This window comes from Caretta caretta, chromosome 2, assembly GCF_965140235.1.
Source record: "Caretta caretta isolate rCarCar2 chromosome 2, rCarCar1.hap1, whole genome shotgun sequence".
In the NCBI taxonomy this organism is placed as follows: Eukaryota; Metazoa; Chordata; order Testudines; family Cheloniidae; genus Caretta; species Caretta caretta.
The window spans coordinates 248394125-248415440 of NC_134207.1; the positions used below are offsets into that span (position 1 = coordinate 248394125).

Here is a 21316-nt window from a genome sequence, read left to right on the forward strand (position 1 = left end):
TTCAGGAAGTGGTCCTTGTTTGCTGGGGTCTTAATACTGTGCTTCAAAAAATACTTTTGTACATTTCTGAGCCAGTGGGATCTCCTTTGTGTTTATTCTTATAATTGGTGTAATCCTCCCTCCTACCCTGTAATCATTATATGAAAGAAGATGGAGGAATTATTGACATCTATCAATATATAGTCATTGAAACCTTACTTTCCATAAGGCTGGTTGTCAGGCCCATTTGAGGTTCCTCCTAAAATTTGCACCTATGTTATCTTTATCAAGAGGTCTTAGTGCTCACCATTTGCTCCTTCTCCAGAGAGAGGCCTATCCTGATTGTCTTCAGAGTGAGTTACCTTTTTATTTGACTTGGATTCAATCTCTTATTCTTCTCTTACTTTAATTCCATCAACAGATGATCCTATAGATTGATTATTCCAAAGGGTCTCATTAGAGGGTCTTCAGGGGCTGAGCATATCCTATGTTTATAATGCACAGTGTGTGTGCTTTTGCTAGAGGTCATTGACTGACCTGTATTCTGGAAGCAGTCTTCAGCAACAGGGCAATTCTGTTCTGTAAATAGTTCTAAGTTGTTCATCTAGTTATCTTGGAATTGCTAGTTTCTTTAATTTTTCCTCTTTTCAGTCTAGTGACAAATGAAGGATACAAGCATTTTACCTAAAAAGTGCTCTGATTTTTTGAACAAGCTTCTTCTATTTTTTCCTTTAAAGTGAGGTGGTATGTAAAGAAGAAAAAACGAATTTTGGAGCATGTTTATCCATCTTATTTTATGAATATATACTTGGAAAAGGCAGGCATCCTAATAATCCCTTTGATACAAAACTGTTTTATACTACTAAACTAATGGTAATCTTAGTATTGCACCATATGGAATACTATGAGACTAATACACAGACGCTGAATTTATTCCTTCTGGCTAATTTTAGACAGAATTACCATATGTCACTAAGGGCAAGATTTGTAAAGGTGTTGAGGCACCTAAAGATACAGATAGGTATTTTTGAAAATCATAGGCACCTAAATGCCTTTACAAATCCAGCACCTTATGACTAAAAGTCATATAGGTATTTGGCAAAGGTATTTCTGAGATAAGTAGATTGTATATAGCATATTTTACTTCTCATGTATAATATCCTTAGTATTCTCTAAAGAATTAGAAAAGTAGGGATGAGCTATTACCAAGGCAGAGGTGCTCCTCCAGAATTTTTAGCTTTGTAAGCTAGCTTTCATTTAAATACTTGGAATTTATTAAGTTTTTAGTGCGGGGAGAAGGAGTGGCACAAAAAGGCATTGAAGTTCAAATTACATTCATTCAAATTACAACTCCCATGCTTAATTATCCTTGAGATAAAATCTTTTTCCAAAGAGTCATTTTGTTATTAACCTCCACTGGAGAAGAAAATATCTTCAGCCACATTTGCTCCTTTGAAAGAAAATGGTCAAGTACATTTTTGTTGCACTATAATTAGAAAAGTTACTCAATGCTTCATGTAGCTTTTTTTAGTTGAGGAAAACTGTGTATTGATGCTTCACTCCAGTTAACACCAAAATATTAATTGCTTTGACTGAGAATTCTATTAGTAAAATTTTTTAGGAGGCAATGCTTATTTGTGTCTTTTTCCTTAATAAAAGATCACACTTTTGAGGATCTCCTACACCAGGAATAATGTGGAGTTGCTTTTAGAGAACTAGAACTGCTCTGATAGAGGACTATTCAATTTTTATGTATATTTCTTCAAGTAGTAGTAAATTCTTGGCATGTATGATTTTGTACTTGCATATGTAGTACAAATCCTTCAGATAGTTTGCCAACTCTCAAGATTTTCTGGTGAGTCATGATATTCAGTGACTTCCTTAAATCTCCATCTGCTGGAATTATGCTAGGCTCACTAATATAGACATAGCCTAAGTCAATATAGGAGGTTCTGTCAGCGTAGAAACACAGCCTCCCCAAATGACATTAGCTATGTCAACAGAAGCCCTCTTCTGTTGACATAGCTGTATCTACACTGAAAGGTTTGTCGTCATAGCTATGTTGGTCAGACGTGTGGTATTGTCATACCCCTAATCAACATAGCTTTGGCGGTATAACTTTTCAACATAGACCAAGCCTTACTTGAGATTCTCAGATATTCGTGAAAAAGTAAATTTTTACGCCTCATGGTTCCCGAGCATCCTGAAAATGTGTTACCCTAAAGGCTCCCACACCAGAAGGCAAATTAAAAGAACTCAACACTTATCTTTTGAAAATCTCATGATTTTTTTGTTGCCCAATTCATGACTTTTAAACACTTGTGGTTGGCAATATTGTACATACACAATTGTCCATGACCTCAATAGAAGTTAGGCACATGCGTCTCAGAGGGAAAGATTTATCCCTACACATGTGGGGTTTTTTTCTCCTTCTAAACATCAGACACAAGAAGGGATATGCTTGCTGGCTTTGTATGAACACTATTACAGAAGAATCTATAAAATATATCTCATTGTTTCTAATCAAGAGTTAAAGTTTCACACTAAGTGAATTTGTATACATGTGGTTAATGTTTCAGCTAGATCTCAACCCAGCCTCTAATTCTTTGGGCACAGTTGGTAGGTAGCACAGTCATCTACCAGATTTACATGCGTCCACAGAGTTAGAGGACAGTGTTGAAAATTAAATTCCAAATGTTGTGCATTGAGCTCGTATTGAAAAACCTTATGAGGGCAGTTTAGGGTATTTTTAAAAGTCAACTCTGGAATTGGAGTGTTACATTTTTGCATTTGTGTATATGTTTGGTAATGGACTTACTGCTCTTAAGCTGGTCTCATGCTGAGTTGCAGTTTTATAGTATACGGTGAAACCTAGACATTATTATCTATATGGCTATTCTCAGGCAGCAGTGTAATATGCAAACATGTCCTATTTAAAAATGCTCCCTCTTCCCCTTCATTCAAAATATACCAATTTTTAGCCGTTGCCGTGACAATTTCCTCTAGGATAAGAAGTTGACAGCCTAGTTCTATTGGCACTAATATTGTTATTAAAGCAGTGCACCACAATCCAGTGCTCCTGGAACTGTCTGAGTTCATTGAGCATAGGTCCAGTCCCATGCGGCCCTTCGGAGTTTAGGTTTTCCACGTGCCAGCACAGTCAGTGGTTGCTACATCACCAGAGTGTCTGAAACAGCAGGCTTAGTAACAGAGGGACAATGGTCGCTGTATTTGTTATTGTTCCTTCACTGTACTGTTGAATCTTGATGTTGAACTATTTGCTTTTTATTAGTATTGACTTTTACTGCTTAACACCCTGCATTCCAGGGTTTGTGGCCCAAGAATGAAGGAGTTTTGTAGTACCGAGTTACATAATTAGCTTTGAACATATAGAAATCAGACTATACAAGAAGCCTTGATTTTATTCTACCCTATGAGCAGGTTAATCTGGGTGAAAAATGTGTAAGTATTCTTTTTTCCCCCTTTGCCAACTAATTTTGCCCCAAAAAACCAAAACCCAGATACTTACTGCTTTTAGGGGGGGAAAGTAATCACTAACAACCTTTATTTGTTAGAGTAATGGCAAACTTGTAGCCCCTGTTTCAATTTATGTGCATTTAAAATAGCGAGTCTATTATATTTACTTACACTTTCACATGAAAGATAGCGTGCTTAACATAAATTGTCTACTAACATTGTCTGTAGTGTCCTAAAATCACTTAAGTCTGTTTGTCTAAGGTTAACAGTCTGTTGCTGTCTCTTCTGTTGCTCTACTAAAATATCGACACCTCATTTTTTACTTTTTTTTAAACCTTTAATGGTAAAATAGTTAATTTGTAAGATTCCTGTATTTGACATTGTTTTTCTTTTTATTTTACTCCCCGCTTTTTGCATTTCCTCTCTTTTTTTTTTTCCTCTCCCACCCTTCATTCCCATATGTCGTTATTATTTTTGTCTTGTGTTACTTTCTTTCCTTCTCTCCTTCATCCCTGCTATTCCTGCTGCTATAGCCTCACAGGCTGGGGAAGCTGGCCGAGCAGGTAGGGGATTTTCACGTTCCCTAAATACCCACCTATCAGCTTCCAACAGTGGGACAGACTAGAAATTGAGTCTGGAGATTTGAGGATTATCAGATTCTTTGTGTGTGATTATGAACAAGTCCAGTACAGTTCTGACTGGATGCAGGCTTCATGAAAAGTTAGCTGGCTATAGTAATTATTTCATTCACACTGAAAATAACTATTGCCATGATGGTTGTCTTTAATTTTCTAACTAACTTGTTTCCATTATTTTACAAATTGGTTACCCTTAATTTTTTAAAAAAATTGAATGTAACAGTTTTTTTAGGTTTTTTTCCACATTCATCCTTACTTGAACTAAGCTCTCCACTCAGCACTAGTCTGTTACACTGCTGAGTTTATTAGTAGACGGCAAATCACATCTTTAATGGCTAGATAGGATGTTGTATCTTGTATTTTGTATCATTACAAGCTAAAGAGGCTAACGTGCATGTGCAGTGCTGTTTCTCTTTGACTCTTTTGGTGGTGGGTTACTGATCAGTGTCTGTATTGTAAAGATTAATTCTTAGTAACGTCTTTTCCCTTTTTCGGTATGGAAATTGTTTACCTGTAGAACATCATCACATTTTTCAGTGCTGAACAAATTGTGGAACTACCAGTAAGCATTTCAGTAGAAATGTAAAATAGCAAATTGGTTTTAATTCTCTTAGCTCTAAATATGTCCATTTCTAAGAATTATATTGTGTTATATATCTTAAAGTGGCTAGAAGACATTGTGGTTCGATGGTCTGTAATATTCCTTGAAAACCTAAGTAACTGATACAAGGGTTCCTGTAACTATTATTTGGTGTTCAAAACATTAAGCTGCTTAGAACAGAATTTCCAAAATTCCATTGTTCTAGCTTTCCACCTGGCTGTGGAGTGGAGTATGTAGCAAAGAAAAGATCACTTGATATAGGAAATTCAGATTATACATGGTGATGAGTTTAAGCACTTGGATAAGGGAAAAATCATTGCAGAGTACAAAACCACTGTAAAAACAGTCTGCTGTTACCAGAGTGACTGAATATTATGACACCAAATGTAAAAATACAAAGTGGAAAGCTGATAAGGAACAGAATAATTGCTTATATATCTTCAATCCATATCAGTTCATGTCATGTGTTCTGCCTTTTAATATCTTTAGCTTTAAATATATGCTCTGTTGCATGTGTGGAAGATTCTTTGCAAATCATGTTTCACATTCCTGACCACGTGCTTTTACCATTAAACTGTGTCTCCACAGCAATTTCAGCATTCCTTTATATGAAAAAACATTTAATATATTTTTGTATGTATCAATGTGCTGAATAGTCAACCTTTTGGAAGCAAAAAAGCTTATGTTGACATTTAATTAGTACAATCATTTGAAGTTCTCACAAGCCGCAAGGCAACAGTTATCCTAGGGTAGGTATATTTGGAGGTTATTATATTGCGATTGTTATAATAGTATAATTATCATATAATACATAAGATATTATAATCAAGTTTTAGTTTGGTTTTATTTGTACCTTAAATAAATATTATTTGATTAGCCTAACTAAAAGACCATTTTTTCCATTCCTAAACCATAAAGTTACTTTGACAGTTATTCCAGTTAGAATATGTTGCATTTCATATCATTATAAATTCATATAAATGAAATTCTAACTAGAATATGTTACATTTTACAGGGAACATCCGGACCAGATCCGACCACTGTGTATGTTGATATGAGGGCACTGAGACATGACAGGTATGAACCCCATCTTTCTTGGTTTCACAATATGCAGATTGGACCGATTTGCAAGTGCATAGCAGGAACAGTATTACAATACAGTTGTCAAGCTGTGAAAGTGGTAGTAACCCTCAGATTCTTACTGATTTCCACCAGCCACCTAAAATAGAAATGACTGAATTAACAAAACGCTGGTATAATCGCAGGTGTTCGAGATACTGTGGACAGCATGTTGACACACTTAATGCTGTATGCTTCTCTACTTCTTTCGTTTTGTTCAAGGTCACACTGGCAATCCAACTCTTTCTAACAGGGGTGCTGCTTTTTTTTTGTTTCACTCCCATCGGGCTTGATTCACTTTACATCAGGCCATTTTAACCGAGCTGAGGGTTTGCTAGCTAGTTGGATAACAATTTATTGTATGAACTTTAATACTTTTACTCAGCTCAGTGGTACGAGATGAACCTTTATACTAGTATTACTGCATCTGTATGAAGGATTGTCCCATTTTAATTACATCTGTTTCTAAACCAATACAGTTAAAGGATAAAAAGTGCATGTAAACCAGACCTAAATCTTTTGCCCTAATGTCCAGTTTCTCTTGACTGCTAGCAGGTTCCCTCCTTTTACCAGGCTAACTCTTACTAGTCTATCTGGTTGTATACCTCTCTGTGCTGGAGTCTGTAGCTTAGCTCTGCCACTGACTTGCTATGTAACCTTAAACAAGTCACTTAACCATTTAGCTGTAAAATGAAGATAACAATTAGCTATTTCACATGGGTGTTCTGAGAAATAGTTAATGTTTGTAAAGCACTTTGAATGTATAAATCACTAGTTGCACCGGTACAAATCTTTTTCCTGGAGGAGGTCTAAGAGTGCTGTCTCCCTATCTTGTTCACTGTATTACATTAGTCAAAACATTAATTCCAACTGGCAGTTTCAAATCAGGTTAAATTACTGATTAGGCAATTTATAGTGGCTTCCTTCTACAGTAACTTTTAACTAAGTCTTCTCTGTGTCTGCTAAGCAATTTTTTTACTTTTGTTTCAAAAAAATTTCACTTACTGTTGAGATTTAGCAGCTGTAGACTCACCCCTAGGAAACATAAAAGCTTTCCCCGCAGAGGTGGTTGGAAATTCATTTGAAATATTATGTTGGGGCAAAGGGGAAAACAGGAGGACTTTTTATTGTGGAAGCTTTTTTTTTTTCCCACTTTTCCAACTTGAAATCAACTTTTTTTTGGAGGAAAGCAGATACTTTTTGTGACTATTTCTTTTTGTTGAAAATCTAATTTCCCATCAAAAGTTGAAATAGAAAATTTTGGACCAGCTTTATTCACCAGTTCTGCTTCTGGGAAAAAAGTGTATTTGGGAACAAACCCAGCTAGTCTTTTCTTTCATTGTGGTAGTAGAGAGCTCTCTCCCTAGGACTGGGTAAGAACACCATCCATCTTTCACATATACTCTCTGAGAATACTCTGAGGTTGCAGTCCTCAGTAACCTAATGAATCACAAAATGATTATGCATTAGCACATGTAGCCTGGTTGTCGAGACATTAAATAGTTCTTTGGCAGTGCAGGGTATGCAACAGTGCCCAGCTGCCTCTCTGCCCAAACAAGTCTTATTAATTCAATGCTGCTCTTCTGAGACACAGCACTACATATGACAATACTGATGCCTAATCAGATTCAAGTGAAACTACAGTATTCAGAATTCATCCACAGAGTATACAGCAATTGTAATCTTGCAATTTTTTTGTGAAGCAATTAATTCTGTGCAATATGTGCATAACACGCACGAAAGTAGACCTACTGAGAAGCTAATTTCTTTTTCCTAATCTAAATCAATGGGAGGTGGTACAGTTCTGTACTTAGGAACAAAGACATTGCCTCACTTCTTAACCTCTTCCATCACTACTTAGAATGTCACTCGTGTGGGAGAAAATAATTTTAGCCTACACTACACTGTGGCTATGGCGAGGAGCATTGATTGGGAAAAGAGAGAAGTAAACACAGGGAGAAAGAATTAGTTTTTCTACTAGGGGAAGAAGGAAATCTGTAAAGTAGTCCTTAGTATGAAAATGTATTCTCTTTTTACAAGCTGCATAAAATTGATTTACACACTGTATCTACAGTAAATACTTTCACCTTCTTTAGCCTGTCATGGAAAAATAGATGCTGTTACCAAGATCAGCGTTTGCAGTGTATTAATTTCTTTTTGGTGTCCTGGTTATAGAGAACACTAAGGGAAATTGTTAGAGTTGGCCTAGATTTGCTAACATAACTCTTAATTTGATGGATTAAAGCCGCAGATCAGAAGTATTAGACAAATGAATTTAAAATTCAGGTTATAAATTGGAGGACATAATCCCTTCATGTTTACTGTTTTATAGCCAGTTGAGTGGAACTGAATATCACTGCTGTTTACCTGTACCTAAAAATAAGACTGATGTGCATAGCCGCGAGAGTGTAGAGTGACAGTCCAAAGCCACCTTTGAAACGTTCTTAGCTCAGATAGTCCAAGAGTATACTGTAAACTGGGTATACCTCTTACCTTTTACCAGAGAGAAAGTCAAGTTTTCCAAAATGTGTAAAAGGAAAAAAAAATTTGTATATGTTTTTAATTTGGCAATACGCTTTCTAATTATTCCTAAAACACAGCTAAATATGTCATCTTCAAGTCTGATAAACATGGTTTTATCTGTGCAGTAACAGTTTTCATCTACCATATACATGTTATTCTTAAATAGAAATTAATATTTGACAAAACCTTGAACAAAACAATACCTGTTTCTAACCCTGCCAGTAATGATGTTTGGATAACAGTGCATGACTAACGAAAACACCACCTTTGAGTAGTAATTTAGAGCAAAATCCCTGTGCTATGTGCAATTTGGGTAGTTACTGGCCAGAATTGAAACACTAGATGTAAACATTGCCAACGGACTGTACTGCTGGATTACAACTGTACTTCTCTATTTAGAACAAGGGTGGGAAAATGTTTTGGCCCGAGGGCCACGTCTGGGTATGGAAATTGTATAGGGGATATGAATGCTCACGAAATTGGGATTGGGGTGAGGGCTCTGGCTGGGGGTGCGGGCTCTGGAGTGGGGCCAGAAATGTGGAGTTCAGGGTGCGGGAGGGTGCTCTGGGCTGGGAAAAAGGGGTTCGGAGGGTGGGAGTGGGATCAGGGCTGGGGCAGAGGGTTCAGGCAAGGGGGAGGGGCTCAGGGGTGCTCCCCATCCATGGTCCAAGGAAGAGGGTGGTTAAAGGAATGAAATCGCTGCTATACATGCATATAAAGGGCTGAAAATGTCTAGCTAGTAAAGCAGACCTCAGTTATCTGCAGGGTGATGTATGCAGCTGTCTTCATCTTCACTAACAGACAAATCATAGATAGAAAACCAATTAGATTGTCAAAACCAGCATTTTGGATGCATTGTGTCAAAATGAGGATAGCAATAGAGCGTTAAAATCATTAATTCATCCACCATTAATTCATCCACCATGTGATCAGTTGTCTGCCAATTCACTATACTTTCCCATTTAAAAATTTTCCCATTAGCAGTGGAGCTGGGCAGCAAAGAGTTTTCCCATCCTGGGGAAAATTTTGTGATATTAAAAAAAATTTCCAGTTCTCGATCTGGACAAAAAAGTCAATCTCAAACTTTTGTGAACCAACAATCTGAAAGAAATTTCAGTTTGGTCCAGTCAAAACATTGACATTATGACTTTTTATTTTAATTTTTTTTTTACTATATTTAGCATACATTTTTAAACAAGAAAGCATTTTAATGGATTTTTTTCATCTTGAAAATGTCAAAGGGAAGTTTTAAAAAATTCATTTTTTCCGAATACAGAAATTTATCAGAACCAACCCTTTCCTGTGAAGTTTCAGTGTTGACAAATAAAAAAAAATGTTTTGTTGAAAAGTTCCTAATCAGCCATAACTGTCTGGAGGAGACTTGGAATAGCTATTAATTTTGGCACACATGAACTTCCCTGTATATTCTAGAAGAATAAAATTCTCCATGCACCTCAGGATTTTCTCATGCAGTTAAATTCTGTCTACACATAACAAGGACTTGTTACAGTCCTTTTCCTGGCCAAAGTGCAAGATGGAAAAGCTCCAGCACAACCTTGATCTCAGCACTTATCTGAAAAGGACAGAAAATGTAAGAGAAAACCTGGAGTCCTTATTCAATTCCTGGTATCCAAAGCATACAGGTAAAAAAACCTTCAAAACTTTCACTGTCCAGATAGATTTGTTGCTGACTTCAGTGGTCATCTTTGGATGCTTAAGAAATGCAAGATTAGACCCCAACTGTGGACGCTCCCATATTCAGAAGATTTAAGTTCACTTTTTTACAAAGGTCTTTTTATATTCACATGGATTAAAAAAATAAAAATGCCTGTCCTAATAGTTTTAGGTCTACTGATAATTTTACATAAGTTTGTAATAAACTGCTAGGCACATCCATTTCTTATTTATTCGGATTGTACCTAGAACTTGGCCAAACAAATCACTGAATTGTACATACTCGTACAAGTATGTAATAATATAATATGTCATAATATGTACAAGAATGGAAGCTTTCAACCAATGTAACTATAAAAACTGCTCTCATATTTTTCTTCGATAAAATGATTGCTGGATAAAAGGTGGGCATCCTTACTTCCGTTTTCTTACATGCACACGCATGCACACTTCTCACTGATCCTAATTGTGAATTCCAGTATTCCATTTAATAAATCTTATCCTTCTCCCAGTCCCATATTAAATCCCTATTTCGGGGCTAAATTAAAAAAAGATGTGGAGTGCAATACATTAAATACACGCTTCTCTTGTTAAGTTGTCCTGTGTGCTAGTTCTCGTGCTGAGCAGCTCAGCTCACTTCCTCATCACTTGTGCAATCTTTGAGACAATCAACCCTGGGCAGGGAGCTGAATCCAAAGCTTGGGAATTGCTGTATACAATGAAAGACGGGAGAGAGAGTTTAAGTTTATTGAATTCTTTAAATATCTGGTCATCACTTATACGATGATCAACTATCGTGATCTCTCGTTGAAATATTCAGATTCCTCGATTGGAAACAAATTACTGTTCTTCTGGCTTCATACTGCACTTGTTCAGGCACCAGACTGTTGCTTTGTAAGAAGAATGCCTGTAGCAGGGAGGTCTGCCCCTTTAAGGGTCCGCGGTGCCGGGGAGCAGCAAGCCCTGGCCTAAGGAGAAGCCCAGCAGTATTTGTCTCTCCTGGCCCTCCCTCTCATATAGTTTCCAGCTGGGGATCAGAGCCTATCATTAGCTGCAGCTTAGCTGGATCTGCTGATGCCTAGCAGCTGCCTGCTGGGCTTCTCCTTAAGTCCAGTCTTGCTCGTCCCTGGCTCCACAGGCTTTTAAAGGGGCTGACCACGTTGCAACAGTGCCCCTGTCCAATTATCCTGTCATTGACAACTTCTTGGAGTATTCTAAAGTATTGAGTCTCTTTAAAATTAAAAATAAGGGAACCTCATAGAATCATAGAATATTAGGGTTGAAAGAGACCTCAGGAGGTCCTCTAGTCCAACCCCCTGCTCAAAGGGGACCAATCCCCAACTAAATCATCCCAGCCAGGGCTTTTCAAGCTGGGCCTTAAAAACCTTTAAGGATGGAGATTTCACCACCTCCCTAGGTAGCCCATTCCAGTGCTTCACCACCCTCCTAGTGAAATAGTGTTTCCTCATATCCAACCTAGACCTCCTCCACTGCAACTTGAGACCATGGCTCCTTGTTCTGTCATAGAAAGCAGTGTCTCTAGTAGATTTTGACTTCTTGATTAGTCAGCCAAACTCAGTTTCTTGTTTTTGTTTTTTGGATGTGTCTGCAGTGTTAAAATAATTTTTAAATTTTCAGCAGATCTACTGGAGAGCATTATCTTCTTGATAGACAATTTATGAGGATACAGATTTTAAATGCCATATTCTTCTCACATCAGAAGAAATAGAAGTAGGGAGTTGCAGTGTTAGATTTTATTTCTGTAGATCTGTTACATATAGTATCTGTTTGCAATACTTACAATTCAAGCTGTCTGTCAAACGCAATTAGCTCAAGCTTTGGACTCTTGTTAAAATATTCAAGCACTTCAGCCTTCACCCCCCGCCAAAAATACCTTTCAGTCATTACTATCAAATCTTTAACTTGCTTCCCCATGTTTTTGTTCAAATTTTCATCCTGTACGTATATTGTTCACAGTAACGCTGAACAGCAAAACCAAAGAAGCTTACTTGCTAACTTCTAGGACATCTCTAATCCATCTACCTAGAAAATAGTCTTTTTTATTACAGTGTTATCAGAAAAAATTATTGTGTTAACTTTAGCCAGGGCAATGCTCTGTAGCAGAGGCACTGTATTTGCTATAGCCACATTACATAAAGGAAAAGCATAGAGAACAGACTGGGGGAGAGTATATAAAATTAGAAATATGGAAATAACAGTGGTAACAATAGAACTAACCCTTCTGTAAAACATAGGAGGATAGACAAAAATACTTGAAATAAATTGACTGAGACTAATAAAAGTGGGACTTTTAAAAATATCCTTTGATGTGGATATGGGACAGCTATAATGTGCTATAATAAACCTCGTCCTTATTTTTTGGTATTGTCAGATGCTTTAGCTTATTTTTACATTCTGGCATTATATAGCATCACAACTTGCTCTCTAAGGACACTGTGGCATCATGCTGCACATAAGCCCATCGTAAAGTCAATGGAGACTTGATTCTGAATTGATAGTAAGATTGGTTGAAGTATCTAAAATAAGACCATAAGTCCCTCCATACCAACCTATGATAGAGGGTTTGTAGTTTGCATTTGAGGATTCCTTACACAGAGGTAGGTTTTAGGTATTTTGTCCATTATCTTACAGGATCTCACTCCAGGGTCTTAGTTCTTTAGCAAGAAATTGGCAAAACTTCCCTAGTTCTTCAGGTATGTTTGAGGACAGCAGTAGCAGGGTAGAATGTGACTGAGGCCCCTTTTTGGCTGTCTTGTTTCATTTCTGCCTCATATACATGCTGCCTCTAAAAGCTCCAATTTGTTTCTTTTTGTTGTATGGGAGGCAAAGAAAAACATCCAATCTTGATTTAAAAATTCCATGGTGGAGAATCTACACCACCACAACTGGTAAATTGTTTCAATCATTAATCGCACTCACTGTTTTTTAAAAATGCCTTATTTCCAGCCTGAATTTGTCTAGCTTCAACTTCCAGCCATTGGATCATGTTATACCTTTCTCTGTTAGATTAAAGAGCCAATTTTTAAATATTTCTTCCCCATGTAGGTACTTACAGACTAGTCAAGTCACTGCTTAACCTTCTCTTTGTTAAGCTAAACAAATTGAGCTCCTTGTGTCTATCACTATAAAGCATGTTTTCTAATCCTTTAATCATTCTCATGGTTCTTTTCTAAACCTCTCCAATTTATCAACATCCTTCTTGAATTGTGGGCCCCAGAATTGGACACAGTATTCGAGCAGCAGCCACCTCTGTGCCAAATGCACAGGTAAAATAACCTCTCTGCTCCTTGTTTAGCCATCACATTAGCCCTTTGGGCCACAGCGTTACACTGGCAGCTCAGGTTCAGCTGACTATCCACCATGACTCCAAAAGCTTTTTCAGAGTCACTATCCTAGGATAAAAAGAAAAGGAGTATTTGTGGTACCTTAGAGACTCACCAATTTATTTGAGCATAAGCTTTCATGAGCTACAGCTCATGCATTCAGTGGAAAATGCATCCGATGAAGTGAGCTGTAGCTCACGAAAGCTTATGCTCAAATAAATTTGTTAGTCTCTAAGGTGCCACTAGTACTTCTTTTCTTTTAGCGAATACAGACTAACACGGCTGCTACTCTGAAACCTATCCCAGGATAGAGTCCCCCAATCTGTAAATAATAGCCTACATTCTTTGTTCCTAGACATATACATTGACATTTAGCCATATTAAAATGCATACGGTTTGCTTGCGCCTAATTTACCAAGCAATCCAGATTGCTCTGTATTAGTGACCTGTCCTCTTTATTTACAGCTTCCCAGATTTCTGATTCATCTGCAAACTTTATCAGTGATGGTTTTGGTTTTTTCCAGCTAATTGATAAATGTTAACTAGTGTAGGACCACGAACCAATCCCTGTGAGACCCCACTAGAAACACACCCACGCAGTGATGATTCCCCGTTTACATTTGAGAACTATCAGTTATCCAGGTTTTAATCCATTTAATGTGTGCCATGCTTATTTTATGTTTGCAGTGGGGTGTGTGTGTGTGTGTGTGTGTAAAGAGATATATATCTTTACACGCACACACACACATACATATATATATATAAAATGAACACGAGAGAGACGTAAGGTAATATCAAAGTTTGTCCAGTAAAAGATATTATCTCCCCGATTCTTTCATATTAATTTTATATCATTCTAGTTTTTTAATCAAAATGCTGTGTGTTACCAAGTCAAACGCTTTACTGAAGACAAAGTTTATTACATCAACACTATTATCTTTATCAGCCAAACTTGTAATCTCATTAAAAGACTATATCAAGTTAGTTTGATAGGATCTAGTTTGCATAAACCCTTGCTTATTGGCATTAATTATATTACCCTCCTTGAATTCTTAGTTAATTATCTTGTCCATGATGGCTGGCAGACTCAGAGGCCCATAATTACCCTTATAATGCTGTTTATTCTTTTTAAATATTGTCACAACATTAGCTTTTTTCCAGTCCTCTGGAACTTCCCAGTGTTCCAAGTTTTACTGAAAATCAACATTAACTGTTTATCGAGCACCTCAACCAGCTCTTTTAAAACTCTTGAATGCAAGTTACCTGCATCTGTTGATTTCAAAATGTCTGATGTTAGCAGCTGCTGTTTTAACAACCTCCTGAGATACTATGGAATGGAAGGAATGTTATCATTATCATATGATGATTACATCATCGGTTTTTATCCAAATACAGAACAGAAATATTTATTAAAAACTTCTGCCTTATCTGCATTGTTATTGATACTTTTACCATTTCCATTGAGTAATGGACCCAATACTATTGTCAGTATTCTTTTTGTTCCTAATATATTTATGGTCCTTAACTTTGCTGACCATAGCTTTCTCCTTGTATCCTTTTCCTTTCCTTATCAATTTTCTACAATTCCTATGAACTTCCCCTTTCTTCCACTTGTTACATTTTTTTTTTTTTGGTTGACTTCACTTCTAAACCAGGTAGGTCTTTTAACCAGTATGGCCTTCTTTTCGATTTGTAGCTTTTGGGGCATCTATTAGTGTTCTTAAACAAATCCCAATTATTATTCACATTTTTCTGATTAAATTGTTCCTCCCATCTGATTTGTCTTGTTGTTTTCAGCTTTGTGAAATTGGACTTTTTAAAACACCAACTATATATATTATTGATTTAGACTTTATTCTGTTTGCACATAACAAATATAATCAAGTCATGATCACTTGTACCTAAACTATCATTAATTTTTAGTTGTGCAATCAGTTCTTAATCTATCAAGTCTAGGTCTAATATAGAATGCCTCTGTGTTGGTTGCAACTCTTTTTGAATTAGGAAATTCTTATTTATATTATTTACAAATTCCAAGAATGTATTGGCAGTGTTAGATCTCCAGCATGAGATCTCCAGCATATCTCACTCAAATTAAAATACCCCATGATCTCACAATTTTATTCCACCCCATATTGTAGGAAGGTACTTACAGAGCTGGTCATTCCACCACATATTGTAGGAAGGTACTTATAGAGCTGGTTATCTAGAGTGATTTGGTAGGCCATAGTAAACCTAACAACACCCCATCTTGTGCTTTATATGTTAGGACATTGATCCATAAGCTTTCAAGATCATTTTCTTCCAAGTTATCAGTGATTGGAAACAGGTAATGCCATTTTTGACACAGAGAGCTAGTCCCCCTCCCTTTTTACTCACTCGATCCTTCCTAAATAGGTTATAACCATAGATTTTCACATTTTAGCACGTGAATCATCCCATCGAGTTTCACTAATACCAACTAGATCAAATTCATGTTCATAAATAAGCAGTTCTAATTCCTATTGTTTGTTACCCAGGCTCCTAGCATTAGTGTTAGGCAATTAAAGGATTTCTTTTTTTCATGTCCTTTAGTTCCTTGTTTAATTTTGTTCTGAACATCTGGATCCTGTGCTAAATGAGACCTCAGAACTTCCCTCTTTTTAACCTCCCCTTTTGTAATTAATTTATATTAGAGTTTGTTGAACAATCTCTGTTTCCTTCTCCTTTGGTCTCAATCCTACCCCTTTTACAGTGTCTAGGAAGTAATAAGGCAGGTTGGCAGCCATTTCTGAGAGTGACTTCTCTGTTATTACAACCAGATTACAATAACATGTATATGTTATTATACATCTCTCTGACATTAGCTGTAAGTCTAATGCATTAAATCTTAGGCGCACCTCTAAGAAAGTGGATGAATCAAAGGACAAGGGGCCAGATCCACAAAGATACTTAGGCTTTGCAACGCTGAGCATTGAATGTTGCCACCCAGTCTAGTGACATTCCTGTTCTTTTAAACAACTGTTCAGATCTTTCTTTCAGTGTCAAAAACAGAGTGTAGTCATATGTGCTAGACTCAAGTAAAAACTGCTAGTCCTGTTCTTGCAAGAAATGGCTTATTGTAGTGGAGATTTCCTCTAGGACTCAGCCCTTCTCTTACTATAAGTCTCTTACCAGAAGAGTGTTCTCTTTATAGCCTTCTCTGAGGTATGTGGAATATGAGCAGCACTGCAACATTCTGAAGAAAAATGCAGCAATGATCTGATGTTTTTAATTTGGTTTCAATGACATCTCCTCATGCTGAATTCTGCAAAAAGCCCTGGTGACTGTTAACCTGCCGTAAATGCCTCTGCTCTTTAACTTAGAGTGGAGGGTGACCTGACCACTGAATTGGTCTCATGGCAATTTTTTTACACTTTTCTTTTCTGAAAAATGAGGAAAGATAGGGATTGTGATGGTGAAAGTGTGACAACTTCACAAATCTGACCTTGGGAAAGGTTAGAGAAGAGTGTATGAATGTTAAGTTGAGAAGGTATTTTCAAAAGCATCTCAGTGTTTTAATAAAGGCAAATAAAGCATACTCTAATGCATGGAAGAATACAGCAAAATGTCAATATTTGCCAATATTAATTTTTATTGAAGTTGTCCTTATATGTTGAGCCTTTTTTCTGAGCCAGACCTGTGGAGGCAGAGAATTAGAAAACACTGGGCTACAATTTAAAATAGACAAGATAGAAACAGGGAGGTAGGGGGTATTATCTCTATTTTGCAGAGGAGACCTGAGCTGCAGAGAAATTAAGTGACTTGCCTGAGGTCACACAGGAGTCTAACGATTAAATAATTGTTGTTTAAGTACAAATCAGAAAATGCCAACAAAACATGAATTCCACACACTCATAGACTTTTAGGGTAAAAATATTTCATGCCTTTTTAATATTTGAAGTTCTGGATGCCCCTTCTTTGAAGCTGAGCTTCTGGCCCCCTGGTTTCTTTTGCACCTCTTTGAAAGTATCTGAAGAACTGTTGTGCCCCTTGTCCAGAAGCAGGAAAGGTTACAAGAAGGGTAAGAGAAAACACTCTTACAAGAAGCATGAGAAAAAAACCCTCTAAATCCTCATCCAAAAAAGAGGACCACCTCTCCAACACCCTCTGTCAGGTGAGATTCCATGCCCAGGTATGGGAGTGTTAGGAGCTCACCAGGAGCACAGGACTGGTTTCCAAGGACCAAAAAGCAAGAATACTTCGAAAATCGCCCTAGCCGAATGATCGGGTACTCCTCGATACTGCCAAGGGAAAGAAGACAGCAAATGCTTCCTATGCCAATGGTACAGACGTGGAGTGAGAAGGAGCTGTCTGTGTGAAGACCATGACCCGTATGCCAGTACTGCTGACATATCGAGGGAGAGAAGCCCAGTCTGCTCATTAGTCTCAGAGACTAGATATACTACCCTGGAGGACATTACTATCTACACTGACCCCCGAATCACCAGTACTGTTGGACCCAGTCCTAACAAGCATGTCCTTGCACCATCAGTTCGCCACTTACTAGTACCGTCAACCAGACAGGTCAGACCTCCAGTACCAATAGCACCACCCATCAACATTGTATCTGCCTCCTCCTCAGCGTCCAGTTTCTGTGGGAAAGCTTCACCACTCCCATCAAGACAGGGGCTCATCCCCAGCAGAGACTCCAAGATTTCCTTTTATCTCTTCGAGGAGAGACTACACACCTCAGAATCAATGGTACCCTCCTCCTTGGGGCCCGCCCCATTTGCCCTACAGACCCTCACACTGGCCTTCCTGAAGTCCCTGGGTGCACGACACCCCTCATAAGCTACTAGACATCCTCCAGACACTGGTCCCAGTAAGGTGGCAATGCTAACTAATGAGACCGTCTAAGAACCAGCCAAGACAGTCTGGTGTACTCCAGCCACTTGCTGAAGAGAATGGAGAAGAAATGGTTTGTGCCATCTAAGAGTCTAGAGAATACATATTCTCAGATCTCTAGTGCTGCAAGGTGTCACCAAAAGGAATAAGTAACACCACTCCAGCTCTACACCTTCTGAGAGGGAGGCCAAATGTGTATACCTCTTGGGGGGAAAGAACTTCACTTCAGTGAGCTTACAGTTTCACATACTGAACTGCCAAACTTTAAGGTCTAAATATGATTTTATTAATTACAATAAATGCGTTGAATTCACCAACACACTCCCACAAGAAAATAGACTTCTGTTCCAAACCGTTATCAATGAGGGTAAATTGCTAGCTAGGTTAGCACTCAAGGTGTCAGTCGAAGAAGCAGATAAAGCTTCCCACCAAAAGGCAACTTCCATAGTCATGAGAAAGCCTTTTTAGCTCCAATCCACTGGCTTTCCCAAAGAGGTCAAATTTACTGTGGAGGGTCTGCCCTTTGAGGGAAATAACCGATTCAGCGAAAAGAGAGATGAGTCATTTTATTCCTCAAAGATTCAAGAACAACCCTTCACTTGCTGAGTATCTGTATCTCAGCACTGTGGAGGAAATTGCCCAAGACTCGATCCTACAGACAACAACCAGCTTCTCAACCATTCTATCATCAGAGGGCTTGTGGGCTGCCAAGGAAGCATCAGGAAATCCAGCATAGTAAGCCTAATGTCCCCCCTTTATTCTCCTTCCAGCCCCTGCCTTTTACCAAGAAATCCTTTTGGCAGGACTTTTGAGAGCTGCAGATCAGTCCCCCAACAACATTTGCATGTTCAGAACTCCTGTATCCCATCTGATGGCCAACTAGCTCATTTTTTCCCAGGCTTGGCACCACATAACATCTGATAGATGGTTACATGATACAGTTCCTCTCTGTCCCACCCTCCAAGATCCCCTTCCCTGTTTCTGTTAAGGGACCATTCTTATGAGAAGATACCCCAAAAAGAAACATAGTACCTATTCTTCCTGGGAGCCATGGAACTGGTACCTCTTGAGCACAAAGGAAAAGGTTTTTACTGAAGGTATTTCCTCGTCCCTAAGAAGAAAAGAGGCTGGAGGCCCATACTAGACCTCAGACAGCTGAATGTCCTCATCCTCCACGGGGGGTTCAGAATGATCATCCAGCTTCTATGGTCCCTTCACTACTGGTTCACCACTCTTGATTTAGAGGAGGCTTATTTCCATAAAACATTCACCTTGCACACAGGAGATTCCTGACATTCACTGTGGGCCTACAGCATTAACAGTACAGAGTGCTCCCCTTCAGCTTCTCAGTGGCACTGAGGCTATTCACAGGGGTGTTATCAGTAGTGGCCGCCCACTTCAGTCATCAGAGTGCATCTACCTCAATGACTGGTTGCTCACAGTGAAGTCCTATCAAGAAGTACAGACAGCCCAGACCCTACTCGGTCTCCTGCACTCCTTAGAACTCCAAGTAAATATAGAAGAGTCCATTTTAGTTCCCATGCAGACTAGATTTTATTGGGGCAACACTTACCCTCAACTGGGGCCAGAGCACACCTGCCTCAGGACAGATTCCTAGCTATGAACGATCTCATCACTCCACTTCAGTTGTGGTCCCTGATGACCGTTCAAACCTGTCTCATTCTTCTAAGTCACATGGCCTCGTATACCTATGTGACACCCTTTGCAAGACTTTGCTTTTGTCTACAGGCTTGATAACAGTGTGTGCCAAGCGAGCACAGTCTGGACAAACCGATCTTGCTCTCCCACAGTATTCTGATTTCTCTCTCCTGATGGCACAGCAGGGAGACACTGCATATGAGGGTTCCCTTTATCCCTCCCCTACCCACAAAAAGATTGGTTACAGATACCCCCATATGAGAGCGGGGAGCCATTTGGATGAACATGTAGCACAAGGTATCTGGACTTATCAAGAATCCCAGTTGAACATAAACCTTCTGGAGCTGCATGCAGTACTCAAAGCATGCAAATAATTCCTGCTGTTCACTCGGACTTTGTACGTTCAAGTCATGTTCAAGACAACATGACAGCAGTTCGCTATATGGACAGACAGGGAGGCAAGGTCCACCCTCTTTGCACAGAAGCAGTCAATCTCTAGAACTGGTACATTTGCCACTAGATTACCCTCTCAATATTGCACCATCCAGGGGTAAACAACATGTTGGCAGACAGCCTCAGCAGATGCTTCTGCAGACACAAGTGGGAACTACACAACTTGGTGGTAGGGAGCATCTTTCAGCAGGAGGGATCCCCCTCTTGAGATATTTGTGTCTCAAGAGGAAAAGAAATGCCCAACTTACTGCCCCATGTAGCTCGAGGAGACATTTCTAGTTCAGTGGTGGGAACAGCTGATCCACACATTTCCTCCCATCTTTCTTTTACTTCAAATTCTGAGGAAAATCAAACAAGATGGAGCTTTGTTGATCCTGATTGCTCCATGGTGGCCCCAACAAATTCTGGTTCCCGAATATTCTCCAGATCTCCTCTTGCCCATGCCTCCATATTCAGCTTTTCCCAGACCTATTCACTTAGGACAATGGAAAAATGAAACACTCCAACCCAACATCCCTCCTTCTAACATCGTGCTATTTAGTAATCCCTTAGTAATAATAGGAAAGATCCAATGAGGAAATGCTATACAGCAGAATTGAAAAGATTTTACTCCTGGTTGCCAGCATTGTCAGTTACGCCCAGAGGGTGCCAAGCCCTATACTATGATGGATTACCTCCTCTTTCTAAAAACTTGGTCTATCTCTCAGCTGCTTGTGGCAGCTATTAGCACCTTTCACCCTCCAGTGAATAACTATTTGGTCTTCACCAATACCACTACAGTTCGTTTTCCGCCAAGGGAGTTATCAGAACCTTTCCTCTGATAGTGAAACCTACTCTGTTTGGGAACTTCAACATAGTCTTATTGGCATTAACAAAGGCTTTGTTTGACCCCTTAGTCTCATGTTCCGTCATTCATCTATCTATGAAGGTGGCCCTTCTGGATGCAATCACCTCAGTGAGAAGAGTAGGTGAGCTGGGGGCCC

General features: G+C 38.7%; 1 protein-coding gene across 12 annotated transcripts in view; it reads left to right on the forward strand.

Moving 5' to 3' along the window:
• The window catches only part of DIP2C (disco interacting protein 2 homolog C), a 483413-nt gene that overhangs the window by 424683 nt on the left and 37414 nt on the right, over window positions 1–21316 (forward strand). For 10 of the 12 annotated variants that reach the window (XM_048837652.2, XM_048837656.2, XM_048837651.2 and 7 more), the window contains 2 exons: window positions 3990–4019; window positions 5711–5772. In XM_048837652.2, coding sequence (XP_048693609.1) covers window positions 3990–4019; window positions 5711–5772 — 92 coding nt within the window. The remainder of the gene's footprint in view (window positions 1–3989; window positions 4020–5710; window positions 5773–21316) is intronic. The other 2 variants (XM_048837653.2, XM_048837658.2) reach the window with 1 other exon arrangement.